The sequence below is a fragment of the Diadema antillarum genome, unplaced genomic scaffold (genome assembly GCF_040938485.1).
Source record: "Diadema antillarum isolate AM-2024a unplaced genomic scaffold, OU_Dant_1.0 seq00000266_RagTag, whole genome shotgun sequence".
In the NCBI taxonomy this organism is placed as follows: domain Eukaryota; kingdom Metazoa; phylum Echinodermata; class Echinoidea; order Diadematoida; family Diadematidae; genus Diadema; species Diadema antillarum.
In genome coordinates this window covers 2,126,658-2,151,516 of record NW_027271303.1, presented here as the reverse complement: position 1 = coordinate 2,151,516, position 24,859 = coordinate 2,126,658, and the positions used below count along the sequence as shown (strand labels likewise).

The following is a 24,859-nucleotide window of genomic DNA, read 5'->3' as shown; positions in this document are numbered from 1 at the left end:
AACTACCCTTTGTATAAAGGAAAACTGATGGTAATGTGGTATTGTAGTTAAGTGTCTGGTTCCAGTGAGGTGTGTAATGATCATATTGTACACATGATTACAACGTGATGGGTAAAGTGCTACACAAAACAATAATGGGAACAAGCAATACAATCATTGGGTTAAGATAACTGAAGCAATAAGAAGTAAACTCACGACTTGGAGAATCGCCTGAAGCTGTTGGGCAGACATGAAGAGGGACGACACCAAGGATTTGCTGGGCCTGCTCTCACAGGTGTCCTTGTCCACGCCAAAGCTGGACGCAACGATGGTCAGCAGGTGGCTGGGGCCGTCGCCCCCGTCTCTGTCTCCGGCACCGCCATCTTCGGCCATTGGCTCTGAAGTCCGTTGGCCCCCTTCCCCCTGGCTGGTCGTGGCCGCCGCCGCTGCCGCCTGGAACGTCTGCTTCATGACGGGCGACATGATGAGTCGGAAGGAGCTGTACATGGGCGACTCGTGTGCCACGGGCTGGGAGATGGAGTCCATGGCTACGGATGATGAGGGGCCACCGACTTGCTTGGCAGGGGGGTACATTCGACACAGGAGCGGCCTGTCCGGGTCCGAACTGCTCCGGCCGATGGCGCGAGCCATGCCGAGGAATGCCGGGACGATATGCTTGCACAGCACAACTTGTAGAAGAGGAAAAATATGAGCATGTTTATTAGGTGTGAATTTCGAAAATACAGTGGCTTGATTAAGGGCATGAAATCAGCTTCTAATAATTTTGTGACCGTAACCTGTTATACCTGTTTCTCAAATCTCAGGCACATTGTAAAACAGAGTTGCACAAATGAATGTGATTTATAAACTTTGCTTTCTGAGTGGTCTAGAAGGCTATTCATGCAATATTACACATGTTAGAACAACACTAAAGATGATTAGAATATGCGGGTGAGAAAATAAAATATTGCACAACTATGGCTATCATCCCATCTCCTCCATCAACAGCATGAAACTGTCTCACCCGTAAAAATTTTGAGGTATTCAAATGTCAGTATTGCCGACAACAATGCACAGTAGCACAAGTCAAAATAGGTTAAGTCTTTTTTTTCACACTCCATTACCGCTTGATAACAAAAGGGGTTCAGTAATAGACAATGTGAGGATAGTCTCGCAACAGTAAATGAGTGCAAATGAGGAACTCATCTCTTAACCCTTAGTGTACTGGGCTATTTGGCTCCATGAAAATACTGGGGGGGGGGGGGGGGGCTGGGAGGCCCCCCCATTGATCTCGGAAACGCAATGTCCGATGAACTTGAAAATTTGCATGCTGATAGATCTTCGCGTGCTGAATCTGATGGTGTAATCTATTTAATCAATTATGCATTTTTTTTTGCATAATTAGCTAATTAATTATTCATAATGCGTATTTTATGCATTTGGGGGATATTTTCATAATTTCAGCCTAAACAAGTACAAAATTACATGAATACTGTGTAATAATGAAGAATAATGTTTCCCAAATGTGAAATAAATCAATTCTTATCTATTTTTATAAGTACAGCAGATTTGCATAAACTATTAATATTCAAATTTACTACTTATGAACTTTTGCATACGTTTGAAATGTATGACGTACTAAAATGAAACTGGAAGTAAAATTATCCTTTTACAGGACCCATGGGCACTACCATACTTTTCAACTGTATTCTAATGTCCCTGATATTGTAAACTTGAAGTATAATTTATGATTTTTTAATAAAAATTAGCTTATATGTGATTTTGTGTGCAAAATATAAGAAAAATCAATGAATACAAAAAGTATAGAAATGTGAGAAAAAAAGTTATTTGCCATACTCATAAAACATTTTTGAAATTAACTTTACAGAATCATGTTTTTTGTCTCAAAAAGTGAAAATATCACTGTTATTCTTTTGTTTTTCCAATGTTTTTATTTCTTTTGTTTTTACTGTTTACATTTGTTATGTATTGTTTTCTAAGAGTGCCCAGTAAATCATGTGGAAGGATAAGAGTTATTTGAATCATCTATGTGGATAAAAACTCAATTTCCCCCTCAGAGAGAGAGAAAAAAAAAGAGAGAAAAAAACAACTTTTTTGTTATGTTTTGTATTGTTTTTATTTCTTATGTTTTCTATTGTTTTATATTCCTTATGTATATCATTGTTTCTAAACTTTGCCCAATTTATTTCAGAACAATATAGCAGCATGAACCAAGTGGAAAACCAATTCCTGAGCAAAATTTATAAAGTAATGCAAGACATGGTCTATTGACAGTATGTAACTGTACACAAATATATGCAGCGATTAGCCGTTTTAATGACATGCGCATACTAATTGGCCCATAACACCCCCTAGGTAGGTCCGATATGGACAAATGTGGTATCAAAATGTGCGCAAGACTTCAGGGGAAAAAGTCATGAAGCGAGAATCCTAAATTCCCCGCGGTCGCGATGCAATCGCCAAAAGTATGGGGGGGGAGCCTCCCAGCCCCCCCCCCCCCCCCCCCCAGTGCAGTTAGGGTTAAAAGGATAACAAAGAGTTAAACACAAATCAACAATTGGAAACATATCTTTTCATAATTCATTCTTATTCAATTTTCTTTTTTATCTTAATTTCAGCAGCGTAAAGTTAGTTAAAATTTAATAGCACTTTACAGTCTGGCGAAATTTCTTGGAAGTGACTCTTACCATGTGAAACCTCATTTGGCTGTTGACAGATACGACCAAGTGCCTGAAAGGCTTCAACCACAGAGGATAGAATCTGAGAAGTTGAAAAATGGCAGGAGATGATCATTTGATATTTTAAAAGTAGAAACTGCTGATGGGATCTCTGAAGTGATCAGCATTTCCCAAAGAAAGAAAGAAAAAGACAACAACCAACCAAACAAACAAACAAAACACACAAAATGAAAGGCCTATATTAACTTCAGAATCAGCGTTTCAGAAATGATTATGTGAGTTTATAGGCTTGCAACGATATGAGATGCTGAATGCTCTCATGACAACGTGTTAAATTCTTTAAGTTGTGAGCTATGATATGAACAAGAATACAGTATTCAAGCTACTACATCAGCAAACTTGAAATAGACCGAAAAGGTAATAAGCTCACTCATGTGTAGCAATGTGCCTCCATCTATTAGCAGGAAGGCCAAGGCGACACAATGGAGATTAGGGGGATTAGGAGATCTGGATCTTATCTCTATTCTTAGACAACTAGTTTTCAGGCATCTGTGCCCATCAATGAACAAAGCACTTCAGCCTGTGTGCCCATCTGTGAGTGAACAAGTATAGTGAAGGCTAAGACTGCATCTAGCCCTGTTATGATACATAACATACAGTATATAAGTGATCCACTACTGCAGCACCTTCCTTTCACTCAAATGCATTACAGTTATATTTCACTCCTTTACAATTCCTTACTTTGAAAATCAAATGAGCATCGTACATTTTAGCATTTCATTGGCAAGTTGTTGTTTAATCATGACTTTATTCAAGTTCAAGAAAGTGTAAGAATGACATGTACAATGTATACAAAAGAACCAGGTTCACCGTTTCATTCAAAACGAATGGCAGGTTAAGACACGTACATGGGGTACAAAAAACAATATTAGAGTTTACATAACTGCAACCCAAAATATGCCTATGATATCACACATAAAATATCAAATATTACCGGTAATCAATCAAATATCAATACATATACTATTTCTGTGTTACAATAACAACAGTGGTGTAATATATCATGACATATAAAAGGAACCAGAGTGTGATGCTACCTTATCTCCAGAAGATTCATCCTTTGTAGCAATATCCGAGAGAAGAGTTGTGATGTTGAATGCAAACCGCTCACTCATGGGCAGCACTGTCAAAGGGGCAGAGAAGGCTACGTTTGTTAGAGCATGACCATGTACATTTCTTAACAAACATCACTATGATATCAATCAGACTTTAATAACCAATACTAAAAGTCATGAATAGTACAAGCAAATAAACATCAAAGCCTCATTTTATACTCGTAATCTAATGTACGACTGTATTTGAAATCTCCACTAAGAATGAATTGTGATGCCCAATCATCATCACCATAATATCAATTACCTTTTATTTGTGTTTAATGAAGAATTGTTATATCTTTTAAATCCTTGAGATACCTACGCTGTATTTCACACTTCATATTCCTTAACGATCAATAGAACACAATCCTGCCACATAATGAATGAGCTTATGTAGCAATCTGTGAAAAGGAATGTATAATCATGATGCACTACATCAGAGGATCACTCCCTGCATACTGATTTTCTTTCTAATCTATAGAGGAGTGTAAAATTTCTGCACGGTAGGATGTCAGTCAGTGTGTACATGGAAAACTAAACTATGAAACAACAATTAACATAAGATAATCAGACTTCAAATAATATGTAACCAGGAGTTAATGACAAGTGAGGGTTTACCATCTGTGGCTCTGTATCCACTTTCTTCAATCCACTGTGCATTGGGCAGGCACCTCACAAGGTCAATCAGGTAGGGAACTAAATGCTCCTTGAACTGTTGATGCACAAATGCAACATAATTTGAAGAAACTATGTGGCACACAGACTGCACACATCAACAGGAAACATGCCCATGCATGACATCAAACACAACTCTTGCCTCACAATAACATTACAGATTATGATTCTTGCCCTGGTCCTTTAAATAAGCATTATTATGAATATTGGACACACAAAGAAACAAATGACAGTGGTTTTAAAATGGCATGTCATGGCAAGAAATAAGTAAAGGAGTGATATGGCTGTAAAATATTAACAATTAGATATAAATTTGATTTAGACATCTCTCATGAAAATCTATGTATCCCAACCAAAAACCACAAATTAGATACTAGGTAATTAATTTACAGGTAATCTACACATCATGAACGGGACAAGTAGAATCTACACATGTATCATGAACAGGACTAGTAGAAAGAGGAACATAAGTTGTGTATGAAAACTTCTCATTTTGTTGATCTACATGTATTCCTCATCTCTAGCACAAATATAATCATATTACCAAATTTACAGTCACATTAGCTTAAGGATGGGCATACAACTAATCAAGGAAATGTTTTCTTGTTGGCTGATAATAATGCGTAAATGCAAGGAAAAAGGCAAGCGGTAGATAAACATACCTTTCTAATTTCTTTTTCTTTTCATTGTTGATGGTTTGGAATAATATATAAAGTTTTAGGCCTAGTTCTATTTTTTTTTACTTTATGTACTGAGTGAGGCTAAGAAAAAGATACAAAAAAAATAATCCTTCAAACTATCCACAAAAGCAAAAACAAAGAAAAGAAAAAGATTGACCAGCAAGTATCAACAAAATTGTCTGACATACCTTCAGGCCAGATTCCAAGAGGAACACACCCAGGGCTACCATACCATCCTGTCTGCGCTGGTCGATGCGACAGATACCCCCGCTCCCAAGGGGAGGGATTTGGGGACACATCAACCATAGTTGCTGAACCTGCAGAATAAATATATTTACCCTTATTCTTCAAAGTAAAGACCATAATCTCACGTTCGCTAGATCAAGTCAACAAAAAAACAAAGCAAACTAAATGTTAAAGGTACAACAATATACAAGTCCAACAACAACAGTTTGCAGTGATGCACCGTCAACATGGTCAAATAAACTTAAAATACATAATGTTCTTTATTCTCAATATGTAAATCTAACATTTCTGCATTAATCTATTTATTCATTTGTTGTTGTTTTTTGTTTGTGTTTTTTTACAATCGGTGCTTATCACAATGATCAGATTATGGCATGAATTTTATTTTTACATCCCAGCATCACACGGACACAAGCTTTACTTTTTCATATATTTTGTAGGAATTAAAATAGCCAAGTAACACTGATGACTGTTGTTCTTCAGAGAGTGCAAAACATAAACAGATGTGATCAATTCATTGATTCGATCTCAAGAAAGAAAGAAAGACAGAAGGGGGAGTAGGAATGGGGGTCTTCCAGTTCATGATCAGTCACTTCTTTTCGACCGACCTCACATTATTTCGCGTTACTCACGTCCCGACGCAAAAGCCTACGCATTGGACTACACAAAACTTTTTGCGTCAAAACTGATACGCTACTAAAGCCCGTACTATATCTCTCGAGAAACTGGGATTTACACTAAAAAAGTCGCACAATTATGTAAGCCATCATCAATACGTACGAAACAATTGACATCATTACCTTTTCCCATTTCACATCCTCCAATTGAGCGAGTGATCTAGCCAAATGTAGCACTGTTTGTGGAAAGATACCTCCGTTTGGAGCCATTTTGAACCAACGCCCTCTAGTGACAAAATAAAGGGTGTGTCTCTAATCAAAAATCGATCCGACATCCCGCCCACAAAATCGTCGTAGGAATATTCTGTTTACAAAGGCCTAGGCTGCAGAACCTCAATCGACTTCCAATGTATTTTTCGCCACGAAATTCGAAGACTTTTTAGAGCTTCTGAGTAAAATTATTACATTATGATTCAAGGAAATTGAGGATATCACTATAACATGCAAGTAAATTCTTTTTTTTTTTTATGGAAATGAAAGCAAATATAGAAAATTACAATGAAATATATACAGCAGAGCTGAAATTTTAAACCAATTCCTCAAAAGAAATTCTCATACAAGTAGGATTTTGGTCTGTTTTGTGCATGTGCTTCTTTGATGGTTAATTTATTGTTATTATCATGAACAGTAGGCCTTCAAAGGTCTGTCAAGTAATGGAGATATTTTGAGCATATTTTATGTAGTCTCTGTGTTTCTGAACCGGATCAAGTTTGTGAAATTCCCTTTTACATCATCTTGATCTCATTTTATACCACACTGCTCTATCCCAGTGGCGGATCCAGAGGGGGTGCACCGGGCGCCGGCCCCCTCTTTGAATTTTGTAAAAACAAAGGAAATAAAAAGAAAAAAAGGGGGAGGCTCGTAAACGTGCACCCACTTTAATTTCGTTAAGGCGGCTCACCTTCTGGGAAATCCTGAATCCGCCCTTGCTATCCCTTTCGATTGTCTCCTTTTATAGAGCTTTCATCTTAAAGATCATGAGAGAGGCACACTTATTAATAGCCTACATTAAAACTACTACCAGTATATAAACATAACTTTTGACACTAAGGGTCCAATTTTCCTTAAACTTTCACTATTATAACTGCATAATTGTTTCACTAATCTTTTGCTATTCCTTGAATTCACACGGATCTACATACAGGCCCTATGCTGATGAACAGAGGGATTTGTTTGCAATAAGAGCAAAGAAGTGTTAAAGATGTTTTAATAGGAAAAAAAAAGTGAAAACCTTGATTTGTACAGCATATCAGCAAAGCTTGCTTTCATGTTGGCGTATTGGCAGTTTTATCTGTGAAGTTAGTCCCAAACAATTTGGCTGGTATACAAAATTCAGTCTTTATCTTCCCAAACCTAAACTCCAAAGGAGGAATTGTGCTTCCACTCACTGTAACTAACAATAAAAGCACAAACTCTAATTGACTTATGAAGCCTTACAAAGGGAATGCTTTTTCTCAGAATTGCACGATAGGCCTCATATGGCCTTTTCTGATCCATTACATGCTATGCATGTATATTTGAAGAATAAAATAAGGTACAAAATAATACCTTTTAAATGATATATTGGTCACTACATATTAAGGTACATTTTTGAAGTTATGGTCAAAAGAAACAACAATTTTCTAATTATTCTCTTTATTTTTCTTGAACTTTAATCGTAAATATCTCCATTTGGCAAATATGGACTTATCGTTTTTTGCAAACAAACTCTTCATTTTTTCCTCTTCTGTTTGTCTTGAAACATGATTTTTTTTCAAAACATGTGGAATGAAATAAATCAAATTGATATGTATTGCATTGGTATAAAAAATTGTGACTGGTCCAAAACAAATTAGAAAAAATGGTGCTGTTAAATGAAGCAGTAAGTTCAAGCTGGTTTCAATAAACTTTAAAGGACAAGTTCACCTTCATAGACATGTGGGTTGAGTGAATGCAGCAATATTAGTAGAGCACATCATTGAGAGTTTGAGGGAAATCGGACAATCCATTCAAAAGTTATGATTTTTTTAAAGTTTCTGCTCACTCAAGGCTGGATGAGAAGACTACTATAGCTTGTGATGTCACATGAGTACAACGACATATAGAAAGAATAAAGAAAATTCAACATATTTTCACTTTTCTCACATAACAAAAGAACACTTGACTTCTCTCTTTCAGAAGGCAGGAGGGAATAATATTACCCTTTACATATGTCAGTAACAAGTCGAAGAAATGTGCACTTTATTCAAAAAGTAAAGTTTTGTGAAATTCTCTTTAATTTTCTTTATATGGTTGTACGCATATGACATCATACACTGTAGTAGTCTTCTCATCCAGCAGTGACTACGCAGATACTTTAAAAATTCATAACTTTTGAACGGATTGTCCGATTTTCCCCAAACTTTCATTGATGTGTTCTACTAATATTGCTGCATTCACTCAATCCACATGTATACGAAGGTGGACTTGTCCTTTAAGTACCTTAGACATCAGCATACATTCTCCTTTCTCTATTGATATCTTTAATTGAACTACATCTTGAAAAAGATTATCAGTGTTATCCCAATATCTACTTATTTTGTTCAAAGTTTATTTGAAATGGAAGGATGAGGATAGATGAAATTGTGATGTACACCAGACTGGGCACTGGAGCAGCTTTCTCCTTGTACATGTAGATGCAAAGTTGACACTGTATGCATGACAGAGCAAGTTAAGATTTGATTGATTAGATTTGAATTTGAGGACTAGATACATGTAGGTAGGTCAAAAGAAATAGAAAGTTATCATGTGTTTGTTTTCTTTATGTCACTTCAAAGTCAAAGAGAAATAATTCTACTCTCTTAAAGGGACGCAGTCCTCACGAAATAAAAAAAAATATGTTGTTGGTACCTCCAATGAACTACTTTCATCAAAAACAAACTTTCAAATCACCAAATAAGCTCGTACATTTCGGTTAAAAAAGTGTGACCCTGCAAATGAGCAAGTCTTGGCGGAGAGTCATACGTCATCGATGCACAACTCTTTCCAGCGGTGTTCTGCTTGTCATCCCTAGTTATTTATAAATACATGTTTACTATTTATTTTTATATTAATTGTATATATAAATAAGCTTGAAATATTTTGTTTGAAATAATAAGACCACATATTGTCACATTTTATGAAAAAATCAGATATGATCATTTTGAACACTTAAATTGGTTTTCTGAGGCACGGCTGTCAACTTGAGAGTAGGGCATCAATGACGTTGCACCTTTTGGCAGGCTCTTACACGATCGCTTGCAGGAATTATTTTTAAAAAATCGCGTATGGAGACAATTTTTGATGTCCACGCGTATAGATTGGTGAAAGGTTATATTTTTTACTCTTCTTAATTATCAGTACAGTGAAAATCTCAGGACTGCTTCCCTTTAAATGTCACAGTCATTCAACAAAGATGGATGGCTCTTACGAATGGCTTTTGTACAAGGAAGTACAGTACAGGGCTCACACGGGTAAATAATTCCCCATAGAGACGTGTGTTAAAAAGTCAAATTTCAAAAAATTCTGTAAAATAGCTCGGAGAAATGAGGTGTTTCAGCTTCACTAACCTGGATAAGTGAGATATAACCTTTCATCCATCAAATTTTCAGGGTGGATTCTTCGGCTCAAATTCTGTCCAAGGGTCCGCAAATCCAGACTACGAGTTCTTGTCACTCAAAAAGTCACCTATTTTCCGTACACGTACCCAATGAACTATAGTCCCCTCAAATTCCATCAGAAAAGCTTTCATCTTCCAACCAAAATGCAGTTTGTAGAGGAATTCATACTCAATATCTACAGCTATTCAGTTTTTTGCCAAACTACATCATTGATTTTTAATTAATTTTTTTCTTCATTTATTTTGGTATCTTTGGTAGGAATTTGTGAAGGGGTCTGGGACAGTCCATTTTATTTACAGGTGTGAGCCCTACATGTAAGCTTGTATTCCATCCTTCAGTGGTTAAATGAATTTTAGCCATCCTGTTGATAGGTCCTTCATCTAATCACAACAAATCCTCGCCAATAAAAAAAAAAAATGTCTTCTACTACCACCCTCTCTTTCTTTCGCTCTTTTTCTCCCTCTCTCTCACTCACCCTATCTTTCTCTCTCTATCATCTATCTATCTATCTATCTATCTATCTATCTATCTATCTATCTATCTATGTATCTATCTACATTATGCATATCTCTATCTTTCTCTGTAGCTCATATACTGCAATTTTCCTTTACTTTCTCTTGATTTCTCAAACTCTCCGTAAATCTGCTCTCTGTTTAGCCATCATTTGCAATCAGTCTTTTCATGTCACGTTGTGACTTCACATCAGAGTAAGAACAACATAATGATTGTCTATGAATAAATCTCTTTTAATAATCCAGACTCACAAACATACGGTGACCTTTATTTTTGGAGACTTACGTATATTTACAAAAATATACAGAATATTTACAATATGTATGCATGAATACTGTTCAATTTGATGTAAATGATCCAAAAATCAAGTCAGACAACTAAATTCAAGTTCACTTCACTTCAATTAATTTACACTGCCACCTGATAAATATGCATGACAATAAAAGTGAAAACAAAAAACATAAGATTGTACACTTATGTGAAATGACCACAACATTTGCACTTTATCTCTTTCTTTTTTTTTGATAGTGAAAAAATGCCTGCAAAAAGTTAATCAAGCTACTCATAAACCATACAGTTAAACACTTCTTACAGCAATGATTTCTTAGCGAAACTAATTCCTTTTGGTTAAGTCAGTTTAAGTACCTGCTACCCTTTCACTTTCATTTCAATGGTGACAACCATATTGTGGGGTAAACGTTTGTGAATCTGTAATGGGGCACAGAAATCACTTCCTCATCAAATATTACCGAGTTTCCTACACTGTACCTTTTGGTTCAGGCAGACAAAATGTGAGTGAGACTCAAACGTAAGTACATGCATACTGAGTCAAAATGAAGAAGGGATGCATAACTGTTAATTTGCTCAATAAACGATAACCAAATAATGATTAAAAAAAAAAAAAAAACCTCTGACGATCTTCATCTCTTTTAATTAATGCCCTATTTCCAAACAGTGGAAATGGAACTAAGAGGCAACAGCATTGGTTTCACACTCGGAAGTGTGAGAGAAGTGATAGTTTCAGAATTATCACAGTATCTCACAATATTACATTACAGATTCATACAAAGTAACTTGGAGAGATTAGGCATTGAACTATCCTTAGTCCCATCAATGAAATCCAAGTGGAAGTGAAGTGAATCAAATCTGCAAATGGCAGAGTGATCTGGCCGAAGGGTCGACAACAAGTGTAGTCAATACACCACCCTTGCATTTGAGTGGTGGACTCATGAACAATGCACAAAAAAAGCATGAGAGGAAGTGGTGGTACAATTGGCTTTCTCTCTATCTATCTTCCTCAAAAATTCTGGAGACATTTCTCAGATGGTATGCTTGATGACGTGGGCTGCCTCCACAACTGTCTGCGTAGGTCGCTGAACTCTTGGATCCATAATGGGTACTGCCATCCTGTGGGTAATGGGGGGGGGGGAGGAATGAGAAAGATGGATGTTTAAGATACAAAGGTAAGCATAGATGTGCTTTTATTATCTTTGAAAATAAACTGACAAGCTGATTCATGATCCTTTCTCACCAGAAGGCTTGAGAAATGAACTACCAATCTAATGCAAGCCGTAAATGAAATATTATATTCTAAAGTTAGGTGGATTGGAGGGTATTTGTTGTTTGTACAGTGGAAACTCGATATAACGAGATGGTCGGGACCGAGTCATTTTCCTCGTTATAGCCGATATCTCGTTATATGAGTAGGCATAAAAGAAGGCATAACATAAAGACATTAATTTGCAAATGTGGGACTACCCATCATATTTCAGTCAATACTGATAACTTGATATTGTGTGTTGGGGAATTACTCACCTTTATGGGTAAAAAGATGTTTTTCGCCAAGGAAATCCAATATCAAGAATGTGTTTCTTATTAATTGTAGATGTTTGAATTTGTAAATTTATATAGCTTGCGATTGTATCAAGATCGTCTGTGGATTGGTATGTGGTTATCGTATGGGTGTGTGTTGTGTGGAAAGCTTGAATATGGTCTGCACAATGCTGTGTGTGTATGTGACATATTCTGTATGTACATTATGACTGCGTGTGTGTGAAGATGGGGAATTCCCTACGTAGAAGGCCAATCACAGCATCAAATTGCCTCACACCTGCTAAACGTCATGATGATGTCATGTATACATATGGCCGTCCCACATTTTCTGCATGTATCAGTGTGCGCGCACACACACACTTACACGTACCACATGCAGTGCTAGCTGGAGTGCACTGAAGAAAATGATTATGTGTGTACAAGACAGTTTTTGGCGCATCAAGCTTTACAATCTCGGAAGATGATAGCACAGGCGAAGTAAAGCTTTACCGAAGGCATTTTGCTTTACCTCGCTATAGCAGGTTTGATTTACTATGTTTTTCTTTGTTTGGAAGTCACAAAATCTATCTCGTTATAGCAGTTATTTCGTTATAGCCGATCTCGCTATAAGGGTAGCATTTTACATAGACTTGTGTGGAAGGAAATTTGGGACCGGGAAAATTTCCTCGTTATAACCGATATCTCGTTATAGCAGTGTTCGTTATACCGAGTTTCCCCTGTACTCTAAAACATCAGAGAGAGAGAGAGGAAAAAAAGAGCGAACTCATAAAAGATGTTATCTTTACAATGAAAGTTGCAAGGTCAAGGAATTAAAAAAAAAAAAAAAAAGGCAAGATGATAAACACTTATTACTACCATAGATTCAAAGGTACCCTCATCAAAAGTTGAGTTCACTGTGGGGTTTTATTTTGTTTTGTTTTGCTTTGAAATGGTGATTTCAGCATAAAGACGTTAATATACACAATTTTCTCAAAAAGTGCTTCAATTCGATTTTTGCAAATACACAGTGAAACACCTTGACATATTTTTGCACTGTGATACTTGTAGAAAATATCATAATTGTATTCATTCATTCTAGACTTACACGAAGGAGAAAATCTGTCCCTACTGCTTAATAAAGCCTGTTGCACCATTCATATCATAAATAAATGGGGCTTGACGATGTTGATTCAGTTGGTCGATTTCACTAATTAATGGATGAATTGAATGACACAAAATTGTAATATCAAGCTCTCCAACTCTGATCAAGTTCTCCATCTCTCTGCCATCATGTTTTTAACCTATTTCAGTGATCTTCATCAGAACACAAAGAAAATTTGGCACAAAATGCAGCTAGTCTCTTATCTTCAAGGTTTACAATACTCACGAGTAAATTACACTTGTCATTCTTTTCTCAATAACGAGAATTCTCTTTGAAAATAATGATAACCAGTTGACTGAACATTCAAATTCTTTGAGAAGGGAAATAGAAAAAATCAAAACAAAAACAAATCATGTTTGCATCAGCGGATGTCGAAGGAAATACTTACGGGGCATTGGTCTTCTGGTTGACCACAAAGAGTGGGTTGACCTGGCTGAGGATCTCGTCGTTGACCGAGATGCCGTCCAGGTACTGCTTGAGGACGGTGCGCAGGCGCTGGTTCTCCATGACCAGAGTTGACCGCTCCTTGTCCAGGGCTACCTTGTCCAGCAGCACCTTGTTGTAGCGCTTCCAGAAGTTCTCCAGAGACTGGTACTCATGCATGATCTGACAGGAAAAAACACAATAACAGGTGCCCACATCAGAAAACAATGCTATGGCTTGTACGTATGGGGCCCTGTCAATACAGCTGATACCTAATGATTGATGTACTAATACATCACTAATCGCACCAAGGGTGTGCAATTCCATCACCACAGACTTTTTAAAAACCATTATCTAAGACTTAAAAAAAGTAAATCAATGTGAAGGGTTCAGCCATTGTACCTCAGACAGTTTCTCAGAGGGTGGGTCTCATGTGTGCACTGAAAACATTCCACTACCAATGACCTTTTCCTTTAAAAAAAAATGTGAAGGGTGCCATCATTGTATGTCTGCCAGTTTCTTGGAAGGTGGCTCTTATGTGTGCATTAAAAACATTCAACTACCAAAGACCGTTCTTTCTTTTTTTTTTCAAATCTATGTGAAGGGTGCCACCAACATACCTCGGCCAGTTTCTCTGATGGTGGTTCTGCCACAGCAGCGGCCACATCCTCCTGTTCCTCCAGGGTAAGGCTGGAGGCGTAGAAGGGCAGCACCTTCTCCTCCTCAGTCTCCAGCTTGCGCCCCATCTCAGACAACTTCAGGATCCTCTCACCCTGGACACAAATTTAGTAGAAATATATACAACAGACACACAGTCAAGTTATGTTACACCCCAAAGCAAGACTATCTTGTACATCCTGATGAGGTACCAGTACGTCCAAAAAATGACAAACAAGGGGAATATTACGACAAAATCATATCCTCTCCTTGCTTAACTCCTATGCCAATCAAAAGCAAGAAGAAGTTCTACAACTTCATGTAATTTCAAATGTGCAGGTTCATGCACATATTTTATACTGGAATTATGGACTAGGCAGTATGGCAAGTGATATGCCACCCTCGAGATCCAGATATCAGTATGTGTGACATTCCAATCCACCCTTCCCCAGATGCCTTCCACTCATGGAAATTTCAGAATGCCAAAGACTGATCTTCACTGATATTTTTTTTTCCAAAGGAACATAACATATTGACTTCCTTTCGCCCCAAGCCACGAGCCGAAATGTTTCTAAAATTTCAGACATTATTTGTCAATGCCTGAGATTTTCTGCATGGATAACTGCTATGTGGGGATACAAGGAAATTTTGCACGAAAAAGATGACTTATCTGTTAAATATTTCTTATTCTACAGGAATAATGCAAAAAGTATAGCAGAAAGACTAATTTACCATCTCCAGCTTTCGGTTGACCTGCTTGATGGCTGCGTTGCTCTCCAGGGTCAGTTTGGTCAGCCGTGACCTCTCATTTTCCCGGAAGTTATTCATCTGGCTCTTCAGCTCATGGAAGTGCTGAGCGATGACCTCTCGCTGCTCGCGGAGGTCGCGATTCCTCTCCTCGCTTTCACGCGAGTTCTGGGCCATCTTTGCTTTCAGTGCTGCAATGTTGTCCTGTAACACAAATGGTTGATTGTCACAATACATTCAAATCTTCAATTTTAAAGGGAAATTAACTCCCTGACATCATAATTAGATTATTCTCTTCATTTACATTGTAATCACAAGCAGAGGGTTCTGAACGTATTTGTGTTCTCTAAATCTATGAATAGAGCAAAGGTAGTATGCAAGGCTGCACACTGGCACTGGTCCAATGGTCCCTGACCAGTAAAAATCATTGTCAGACCAGTACCTTTTTCAGGAATGGACCAGTAAACAGTGGAAAAACTGGGTACCTACTAATCCGACAGGAAAAAATAGGTTAGTGTGCAGCCCTGTAGTATGAAGTACTACATTGTGTCTTTCTACAAAACATGAACATTTATGAAGTACTCCATATTGCCTATAGTCAAGAGCAGGAAGGGGTGTAACAGGCTACAAAGGATTACGAAAAAACAAAATGTCTTCATTGCCATTATCATATTTCAGAGTTGGACTTCTGAGAATGATCATTTACCAGTCAACACTGGTGCACAAGGCACATTTGTTCTGTTACAAAAAACCAACAACCAAACACCAAAAAACCAAACAAACAAACAAAAAGGAATTAAAAAAACATAGAGATTTAATGATTGTATGATTTGCAAGTTCACCAAAAGCAGAAGGCAGAAGTTGCTGGTGAGAGTTGAGTGGTTGGTTTACTCACCGATATCCTCTGAAGTTTACGCATCTGCATCTCGATCTCCTTGGCACTCTTCTCGTCCTTGTCCTTGAGGGTCTCAAAGGCAGCCTTCCGCTCCTCGGTCGTCTCCTGGTAGTTCTTCAGTGCCTGCTGGAACTGTGCCCACAGGTCTTCTACTTGACCCTCCAGCTGGAGCCTCAAGGCGTGCTTCTCTTCAAGGTTCTAAGATTTGGGTTGGGAGGAAATAATCAAGATAATGTTAACACAGTCAAAAGGAAGAATGTAGGATGTCCACATATGGAAATTGATGATTCTGAGACACATAATCTAAAGACACCAGGTTTAGGCCTTTACTTTTTTGATCCAAGGTAAAATGGTATCTCAATTTCCACTGGCTTAAGAGTATGATGTGGTACAGCAAAATGCAGTGGAAGGAACTACAATGTAATGCAAACAAAGAACAACATGTAATGAGCCTCTAAGACGAACCAGATGTAATGATTACAAAATGGCTTTTCTGGTAACACTCCAATACCAAAAGAAAACAAAAAGCATAATGTAACTTGTTCTGTCATGGACACTCATGGAGCTATTATTTGCTAAGGAAGTAAGTTTACTTGGCAACAGGTTGTTGTTTTTAAATCAAAAACCCAGATCTGTTAAATCCACTACTTACAATGCCCCTTTGAGTGACACATCAATGAGTATCTTTTTGAACTACATGTAGTTGGCATAATGTACCTTTACACACTGCCAGTCTGTTATAGGGGAAACATTTGTTACATAATTATAGAAATAATTGGTGACAGTGGAAGGGTGAAAACAAAAAGACATTTAAATGAAAAGAGTCCAGACCTTGTTTTTAATTTCATCCCGGAGACTCTGGAACTCCTGCCGGGCTTCATTCTCTCTCTCTGAAGAGTTTTGCTCCATGGCGAAGAGAATGTCCTGGAGGTCGTTCAACTCTCTCTTGTGCTGCTCGATGATCAGCGCCCTCTCTGTGTCAAACTCTTTCTTGAGGACCTCCAGTTCCTCCAGATACTCGGACTTGAGTATTTCCAGTCTACTTCGCTGCAGATCTGCATGAAGTCAAAAGTGAATACATTCAGTGGAGAACAATGCTATACTACTATTGCTGCCATGCAACTGAGCACAAACATATTTGTCTGTGCATGCCCAGTACAAGCTATCTTTCAAAAACATTGCCTGTCCACATGATGTATATCATACAGATGTGCATGTATATGCAAACAATCATTTTAAAATTTAGTCAATTCATAACCTAAACTTTCATTTAAAGTTTAAAATGCTTAGCTGTCAAATCTCTCAAAACAATATTTACTGGTATAATAACCATATCTCAAGAATTCTTGCCATTTCAGAGAAGAACTGATGATTATACAAAGTAATGTTGGTATCTGAGAAACCAACAATTACATCCAAGGTATCATTTTCTTTACATTAACAGTCCCATATATGGTTCAGTGTAAGTCAAGTACTACATATTGTAGCTACATGTATTATAAGTGAGTGCACAGGTGCTTAGGATCTCGGCAGGAACTGGAAAGTGACATGCTATTCTAAGCCTCCAGAATTTCAAGAGATCAAGTGATATGCCACCCGACATGTTTGAAAATATTATATGTTGCATGTGTGCCCCCAAAACACAGTGGGCAATTCCACGGTAACTAGGACACAGGTGCCAAAAATTCAAAATGATATTTGTTTCAAACACCATACATTTTCAGACAGTACTTGAGTTGAAGTTTTAAGAATCATTATGTTTTTCAATAAAAGTGGCCATTTTGATTTTCAAAATGGCTGCCAAAATATGCCTATAACTCAATGGTGAAAAGAGTGGATTGTGGCATAACTTACTCTCTGTATATCCACTTTATTAGTACTCTAAACAACAATCTTTTATATGTATGCAGTTACCAGAGAAGTCTTTTACCACACGATAGAAAAAAAAGCTGGTTGCTTTAAAGAAATTGATAAAAACTTTTAATTACTTTGACAATGATGGATGTAACGTCAGTTACCAAAAACAAGGAATTTTTAACTTTATTCATCAAAGAAAGTGAGCTTTATGATGTAACTTGGGATTTCTAATGTATGCCCATATGCCTTCATTTCAATATCAGAAATAAGGATACCTGGCATACTGGAGAGTCAAAATGATCACTACAAAATGTGTAACGTCAGTTACCGAAACGTCATACACGAGTATGTAACGTCAGTTACCATGACAGTAATTATAACTGAGGCAAAATTTTTGACTCTTGGCCATTTCAATACATCTGGGAAGTCAACTTACAACAAAGAGCAGCAATCCCTTTCATAGGGAATGACGTCATTACCATGGTATGTCCATGAATATATTTTTTTCATTTTATTTTATTTCTAAATTTATTTATTCATTCATTTACCATGATTATCTTTTTTTTTGGGGGGGGGGGGAAGGGGGCTTGAGCTTTCGATTTTTGATTCAGCACAAGTTTAAGGCTAAATCATCTGGAAGTTTAGTTTGCCACATGCAGTATATGCACTCAAATTAGTACATTCCCAGTCCTATGGGATGATAAAGCTACCAAAGTTTGTAGGCCTAATCAGTGACATGATTGTTTTTTATAGAAAAGGTGGTTAACGTGCAAACTTGTGCACAGCTTTATACCAACAGCTACAATCTTCACCAATGTTTGCTTTTGCCAGCATTTTTCTTTTTTTTTTTCTGGAAACTTAGTGAAGTTTCTACCTCAAGGCAAATGCACAAACAGATATTTCTTCTCTTGCACTTAAATGTCTGGTGTAGTTAACATGGCGCATCTTGTATTATGGTACGTAAGGCATGTACTCATTACTGTTTGAAACTTGACACTGATGTTGCTCAAAGTGAGAGAGGATTCTATAGGGTTTAAAAAAATTGTTCATACAGTGTGTATTTGTTGATTACTTTATTCTATTCATGCAGGGATATTTTGTAATACAATACACGATAATTATGAACAGGAAGATTTTTTTTTTTTTTTTTAATATTGATCTTAGAATTCTTTCGTTGCAAAGTCCGATTTCTTGGTATCTGGAATGTATTTGCAAGCCGTGATATATCAGTGTAAAGGAAAAGAAAACCAGTTCAATTACTTCAAGCAAGGAATAGTGTAAACCAATAATGCTCTTTTGACCAAAAAAGCATTTATTTTTCTTCTTCACAGAGAAATATTAAAAGTGCTACACTTTTCATTTAGATTGATGATGGAGACCTTTTTTTTATTTATGGCCCTAACAATGCCTTGAAGGAGAAGGAGTAAAATAAAGAAAAGGAGAAGAAATATATCACAATAGATTTCATACATATTTATGAGTTGATAAGTGTGTTTTCCCCATGACCTGAAATATATTTTGATTTTTTGATTTTTTTTTTTCAAGCAAAAAAATATCCATGTTTTGTGTAAAGGTATTATGGGTGGAGCACTCTAGATACAGAAAATTTCCTGTTCATTAAATTAAAAAAAAAAAAAAAAACCTTAGTCATGTCAATTATGCATGTATTTATACTTGGAACTGCTTAATCTATTAATGGCTCTGTGTAATCATAAATGTTGAATTAGAATTCAATCTTAAGACAAATGTCAAGAAATATCCTCTTGTGCATTTACTTTATTTTTGCCCAACTGTGTTATGGCATGGGGGGGGGGGGGGGGGGAGGGTTGCCCCCTAAGGACCCAACCCATTTGTGTCTTTAGATTTTGTTTTAATTTGTTGCTAAGTAGTTGCATGGGATTGATACTGGTATATTGCAGCAGTATAATAACCTGTTAAAGAAATTAGTTCTCTGTAAACCCCATGGCAAAGTATGTGTAACGTCAGTTACGTAACGTCAGTTACTGACATGTTTACCTTTAAGTTTTCATAGAACACAAAGAAAATGGACTAATGTTTCATCTCATTTGTGTATTTATGACTGATGAACCAAGGTATGACTCCATATCAAACAAATCATTCTGAATGGTCAGAATTATGAAAAATCACAAAGCTATTCCCAATCATGATTTTGCATGTGTAAACCCTATGGCAAATGTAAGCGTAACGTCAGTTACGTAACGTCAGTTACCGTCATGCCTTCACTGAAACTTGCATGGTGCTAAAAGGAGACAACTAAAGTGCACATTATTTTGCACACCTGTTCCTAAGAACCTAAGTGTATTGCCATATTAAACACATAAAGGTTAAAAGTCAGGGACATGAGATATTTCCATTTAAATCTACACCATAAATTCCCATGTCCTTTTTCCGTAACGTCAGTTACCGACACATTTTCACTTGCTATGTGATAAGAAATGCAGTTTGAGAGAAAAACTTTCCACCTATTTCTTCATTCTCATGAACTCATTCATCAATGCTAATTGCAAGCCCCAGGTGCTTTCATTCACAAAACTACAAGGTAAACAATTTCATGAAAATCCTTACGCGTAACGTCAGTTACCGTGGAATTGCCCAGTACCGGTACATCAATTGTGTCCTGTACACAGACACTGTTATTGAGGGCAAGAATTTTGGTTTTGAAATGTAACGACCAAACTCCCTTTTTTTGTGGGTCTTCCTGTCTGCATAAGGCATGGTTAATTCATCGGTAATTGCATTAACTCTGATGATCATCGCGGTCATTTTATGGACACAACTACTCACCAACAAGACTGTCCATATTCTGCAAATGACTCCTCAATCCCATGGCGTACTGCTCCTCAGCTTCCTGCAGATCCTTCACCAGCGACTTAATCACACTGTCCTTCCTGTCAACGACGCGCTCAAATGTCTGGCTCAGAATTTCAATGTCGTTTTTCAGCTCCTTGGACTTTGCGGCACGCATGATGTTCCTCCACTGGTGTGTGATTTTGTACAGGTTGAAGCGGGTGTTCTTCTCCTCTTTCACAAGCTTGTCCTAGGGAGGGAATGTCACGACAAGAAAATCTCAGTGATTATTTGGATGAAAAAATGAATTAAAGAAGAGAGTTGGCAAATAACATACATGCAACAACCATTTTTGCAGAACACAAAATACACATTCTACAGCATGACTACATTTCGTAACTCTTGCACTGACAAGTGAGACAGATATGAAGTCCAAGTTACACTTACCAGCTATTTCATCTCCTTTGTCAGCTATTCTACACTGTATCTCCAAGTCAGTGGCAGTTGGCATAAAATATTTCAAAACAGCAATATTCTCGTTCTACACTAGGCAATGTTTTAAAAAGATCCCTCATATCTCTATGAATTTCTTCTCATTCCTTCAGAGTAATCATGGCATCATCTAGTCATAATCTTACATAAAGATGAAACAAACAAACACCAAAAATGAAATTGGTCAAAAATTATAATAGCACATGTACATGTATGTGTACACTAATACTGTACCAAATGATAGATCATTTTTGTTACAATGTAAAAGGTGTGGGTTTTTTTAATCTCCTCTCCTATGGTTCGTGTATGAGGGATGCATCTACAAATAGTATTGAAGCAAACAAAGCATCACATAGTGCAGGATGTGATGAAAAAAAAAAAAACCTTCTAGATAGATATTATCCTGGATTTTAACACATTGAGCAAATCAACACACAATACAAATAGTCTGGTGTCTATTTGTATTACAACTCTAGGATTTTGAACACATGAAGTCAAATGCACTAAAACAGAAGATTTGTACTTGAGCAAATCAACCCCATTAATTGGGCTCTTTAGGATACCTTCAGAAACTGGTTCAGCATGTCCTCCTTTTTCTTCTGCATTTCCTTCTCGGCAAGCTCCTTCTGTTCCAGGTAGAGGATTCTCTCTTCTTCAGTCATCTTGGCCAGCTTCCCTTTCTTCCCCGACTTCTTCCCCTTCTTCTTGGGTGCCATGGTGCTGAATGGTACTTAATCCACAAGATTTCTATAAAGCACAGGTGTGACGATTTGTGATAATCATTCCATGAGACATGCAGTGGAAAGTAGGGAGCCACTACTATTCATGTACGTGCCAAGTGAAAACAATAATAAACCTGAAAACTTGACTACTGTAAAAGTGGAATTTTTTGCGTTGTTGAAATTTTCGTGCATTTCGCGCAACCCAAAACTTGCGCGAAAATAAAAGCACACAAATATTTTTGCTTGCCATATGCTCCAGTAGTTGATGTCTTGATTCTGCAGAATTAAAACACACGAAACTCTTCTTACCCCGTTGAGCACGAAAATATCCACTTTTAGAGTACATATGTCATTGGACATAAAAGTGTAAATTTAGGAACACAATGTTTCTCACACAAACAGGTAGAATATACTTTTTCTACCATCAGAAATTCCAATTCCTCTTGAATAGATGTTTGCAATATTGGTATTTTTAGTGTATTAGAAGAAAGACTAGACTTTTCTATCCAACAAACAAAATGTATACCAAAAACTCTACATCAATATGAAGTTGCAAAAAGGAAGTAGACCTACAGTGTACATGCAGACTTCTAAAACATGGAATATTGGTCCGGTGTTGGCTACAAGTACGGGTAATTTGTAGTCTCAAACATATTAAATGTTACTTTTTGAAATGTGAAAATGGCTATTTAGGGCATTTTATAAAATGATCTACTACTGTTACCAGACGTTGTAGGAGACTCAGCAGATGCAAGTCTTTCAATTTCGGTTGTGAAATTATTTGTAAGGGCGAGTTTGCACTTGTAGTCATCAGCAGCATATACATCATCACGAACATAATAAATTCACAAGTTTGAAAGTCACTGTAGCTGTTTACAGTAAGTCATAAATAACAACCCACGTACAACAAGGGCAAGGAAAGGCGGTAGGACAGCTGCTAAGTGCTAATGTAAGATGGATAATTTGTATAAACCTGTCCTGGCCAACAGCAACACACATGTTCATGACCTCATGTTATGAAAATTTTACCAATGTTTACCAATAGCAAGGCTCATTTCATGAATACAGTTTGTAGGCTTCTAAAGTATTTATAATACACTACTCTCTACAGCATCGTGAACTTGCCTGGACACTCTGCTTGTTTTCAGTTTCCTCACCTCTGCTCTACTACAAACTATACATTTTAGGTTTTAGGATCTTGGATGAGTAGACCTCCCAAACATCTCCAGTTGAGTTTTAACTGGAGGTTGCGTAGAGGGTGGACTTTCAGAAAAAAAGAAAAAAGGGGTTCTACCTCTTGACCTTGTGAGTTGTGTAGAACTACACGTACTAACTGGATTTGGATCTGGATCAATACACTGCCGGACAGGGTGGTATAGTGCAGCAAGGAGAGAGGGCGCGAACTAAACTGAAGACCTGAATATAAGAACGACCAAGTCCAATTTTTGGCCAAATTCAGTTTGACATGGGGAATTGTAGCTTATGCATGGACTCATCTTGTGTATAAATGATAAATCCTAATTACCCCCGGAAGTGCCTGAAAAGAATGAGTTGAATCTTATATGAATGTAAGAATGAAGGACTTGGGTCATTCTTACATTCATATTATAGCGTCCTCTCTTATCCTTCTCTCATCTCTATATATATATTAGCAGAATATCATGTACGGTAAGGGTACCACCTATCGGCAGGGTACCTTGCCATCGGCACCCTGCGTATCATGGCTGTTTGCGTTGTACTAGTCGAAGGGGCAAGAGTTCCTTTTGAGACAGCCACCCAAAAGTGAGTGCGTGCATCCGGTCCGTGCGTATCGCTGGCAAGGTTAGGCTAGGTAGAGTTGTATATTCTAGATCTGCACTGATTTGTTAAAACTACGTACATGTAGACACTAGACACTACTTATTCTTCATTTCTAGAGTGATGGGGTGGCTGTCTCAAAAGGAAGTCTTTCCAGTCGTCGATCTCAATGGTTCATAAAAGCAAGTGAAGTACAAGTAGACATAGATCTAGTCAATAACTGTTTAGTAGCTTGACCTAGAGTAGTTTTTCAATACACTAGGCAAGTGCTAGGTAAATTTACATCCAAGATCGACGTAACAACCATGCTCCAGAATATCAAACTACCTTACCTACCCTGGAACATGTCATGACTCATAGGCGTCACATGAACAGTATCATATCCATGCATAAAATAATTATGGCCTGGTTGATTTGCCCTTCGAAAGACATGGTGAATTCAACCCTGAGCCACTTAGAAGGACCAGGAGTTGGAAGCCTCTTCAAATCAAGCTCCCTACTTCCAGAACTGATCTCCATCTACATTCATTCTTCCCAAGAACCACCAGATAAATTTACTGGAATTCCTTACCACAAGCAATAACCAATATAGCTGATCCACGTTCATTTAAAGATACATTATCCAAACATTTTGAGTAATGTCCCTCCTACCATGACCTATGAACCAAAGTTGAGTGTTGCTCTACCAGGGCTGATCAACGTACACCATCAAGATCAAGATCAAGTTAGAACGTGTTGAGGGCCTTGTTACTGAATGTTAACGTTAGAGATTTTCAGCCAACGCAACATCCAGAATCCAGCGGCATGATGAATGCGTACGACAAAAAAAGTACTTAAAAATCTAGATATTCTATAATCTATTCCGGATTCAATCAACTCTTTAGTAGTATCTGAACAAGTGTACTTACGACAATGTGCGACCCACAAAAACTTATGAAGTTTGTAGGGTTAAATTACTTGACTTCTTCTAAAACCTGCCGTCACAACTTGTCGAGTTTCATCAGTGTCGTCAATCATGGACCCTACAACACCGAACCGCACATATATTTCGTACACAAAGCGTATAGCGTAGCGCAGTGCGGTAGTAAAACGGTGCACAGGCTTAGCAACAAGAATGTTTACTACGTATTGCTATCTTACATGTCATTCTGATTAAAGAATCGATATAATTTTAATTCAGTTTGAGAGAAAAATATCATGTTAAATATATTTTAGGGTATATAAATATTTTAATTTGAAAAATGTGA

General features: G+C 37.3%; 2 protein-coding genes across 2 annotated transcripts in view; both read right to left on the bottom strand.

Moving 5' to 3' along the window:
• LOC139729847 (phosphatidylinositol 4-kinase alpha-like) overlaps positions 1-6,326 on the bottom strand; it is a 43,431-nt gene extending 37,105 nt beyond the window's left edge. The window contains exons 1-6 of the mRNA XM_071640770.1: positions 6,234-6,326; positions 5,376-5,504; positions 4,451-4,544; positions 3,776-3,861; positions 2,688-2,760; positions 196-668 (exon numbers count right to left, since the gene is read on the bottom strand). Coding sequence (XP_071496871.1) covers positions 196-668; positions 2,688-2,760; positions 3,776-3,861; positions 4,451-4,544; positions 5,376-5,504; positions 6,234-6,320 — 942 coding nt within the window. The 5' untranslated portion in view covers positions 6,321-6,326. The remainder of the gene's footprint in view (positions 1-195; positions 669-2,687; positions 2,761-3,775; positions 3,862-4,450; positions 4,545-5,375; positions 5,505-6,233) is intronic.
• A 5,145-nt stretch (positions 6,327-11,471) lies between these two features.
• LOC139729846 (dynein regulatory complex subunit 2-like) lies at positions 11,472-24,589 on the bottom strand. The gene is made up of 9 exons (XM_071640769.1): positions 24,521-24,589; positions 21,657-21,840; positions 20,599-20,851; positions 16,768-16,991; positions 15,937-16,134; positions 15,027-15,245; positions 14,258-14,410; positions 13,603-13,820; positions 11,472-11,647 (listed from the first exon to the last, which is right to left on the bottom strand). The coding sequence occupies exons 2-9, from the start codon at positions 21,807-21,809 to the stop codon at positions 11,560-11,562; spliced, it is 1,506 nt and encodes a 501-aa protein (XP_071496870.1). The 5' UTR covers positions 21,810-21,840; positions 24,521-24,589; the 3' UTR covers positions 11,472-11,559.
• Between the last annotated feature and the right edge of the window lie 270 nt (positions 24,590-24,859).

Coding starts and splice junctions, on each gene's coding strand:
- LOC139729846 (XM_071640769.1), bottom strand. CDS start 21,809: ATGGCACCCAAGAAGAAGGGGAAGAAGTCGGGGAAGAAAGGGAAGCTG. Junction 16,992..20,598: donor GAATATGGACAGTCTTGTTG/GTGAGTAGTTGT, acceptor GACTTCATGCAG/ATCTGCAGCGAAGTAGACTG. Junction 14,411..15,026: donor TCAACCGAAAGCTGGAGATG/GTAAATTAGTCT, acceptor ATTTGTGTCCAG/GGTGAGAGGATCCTGAAGTT.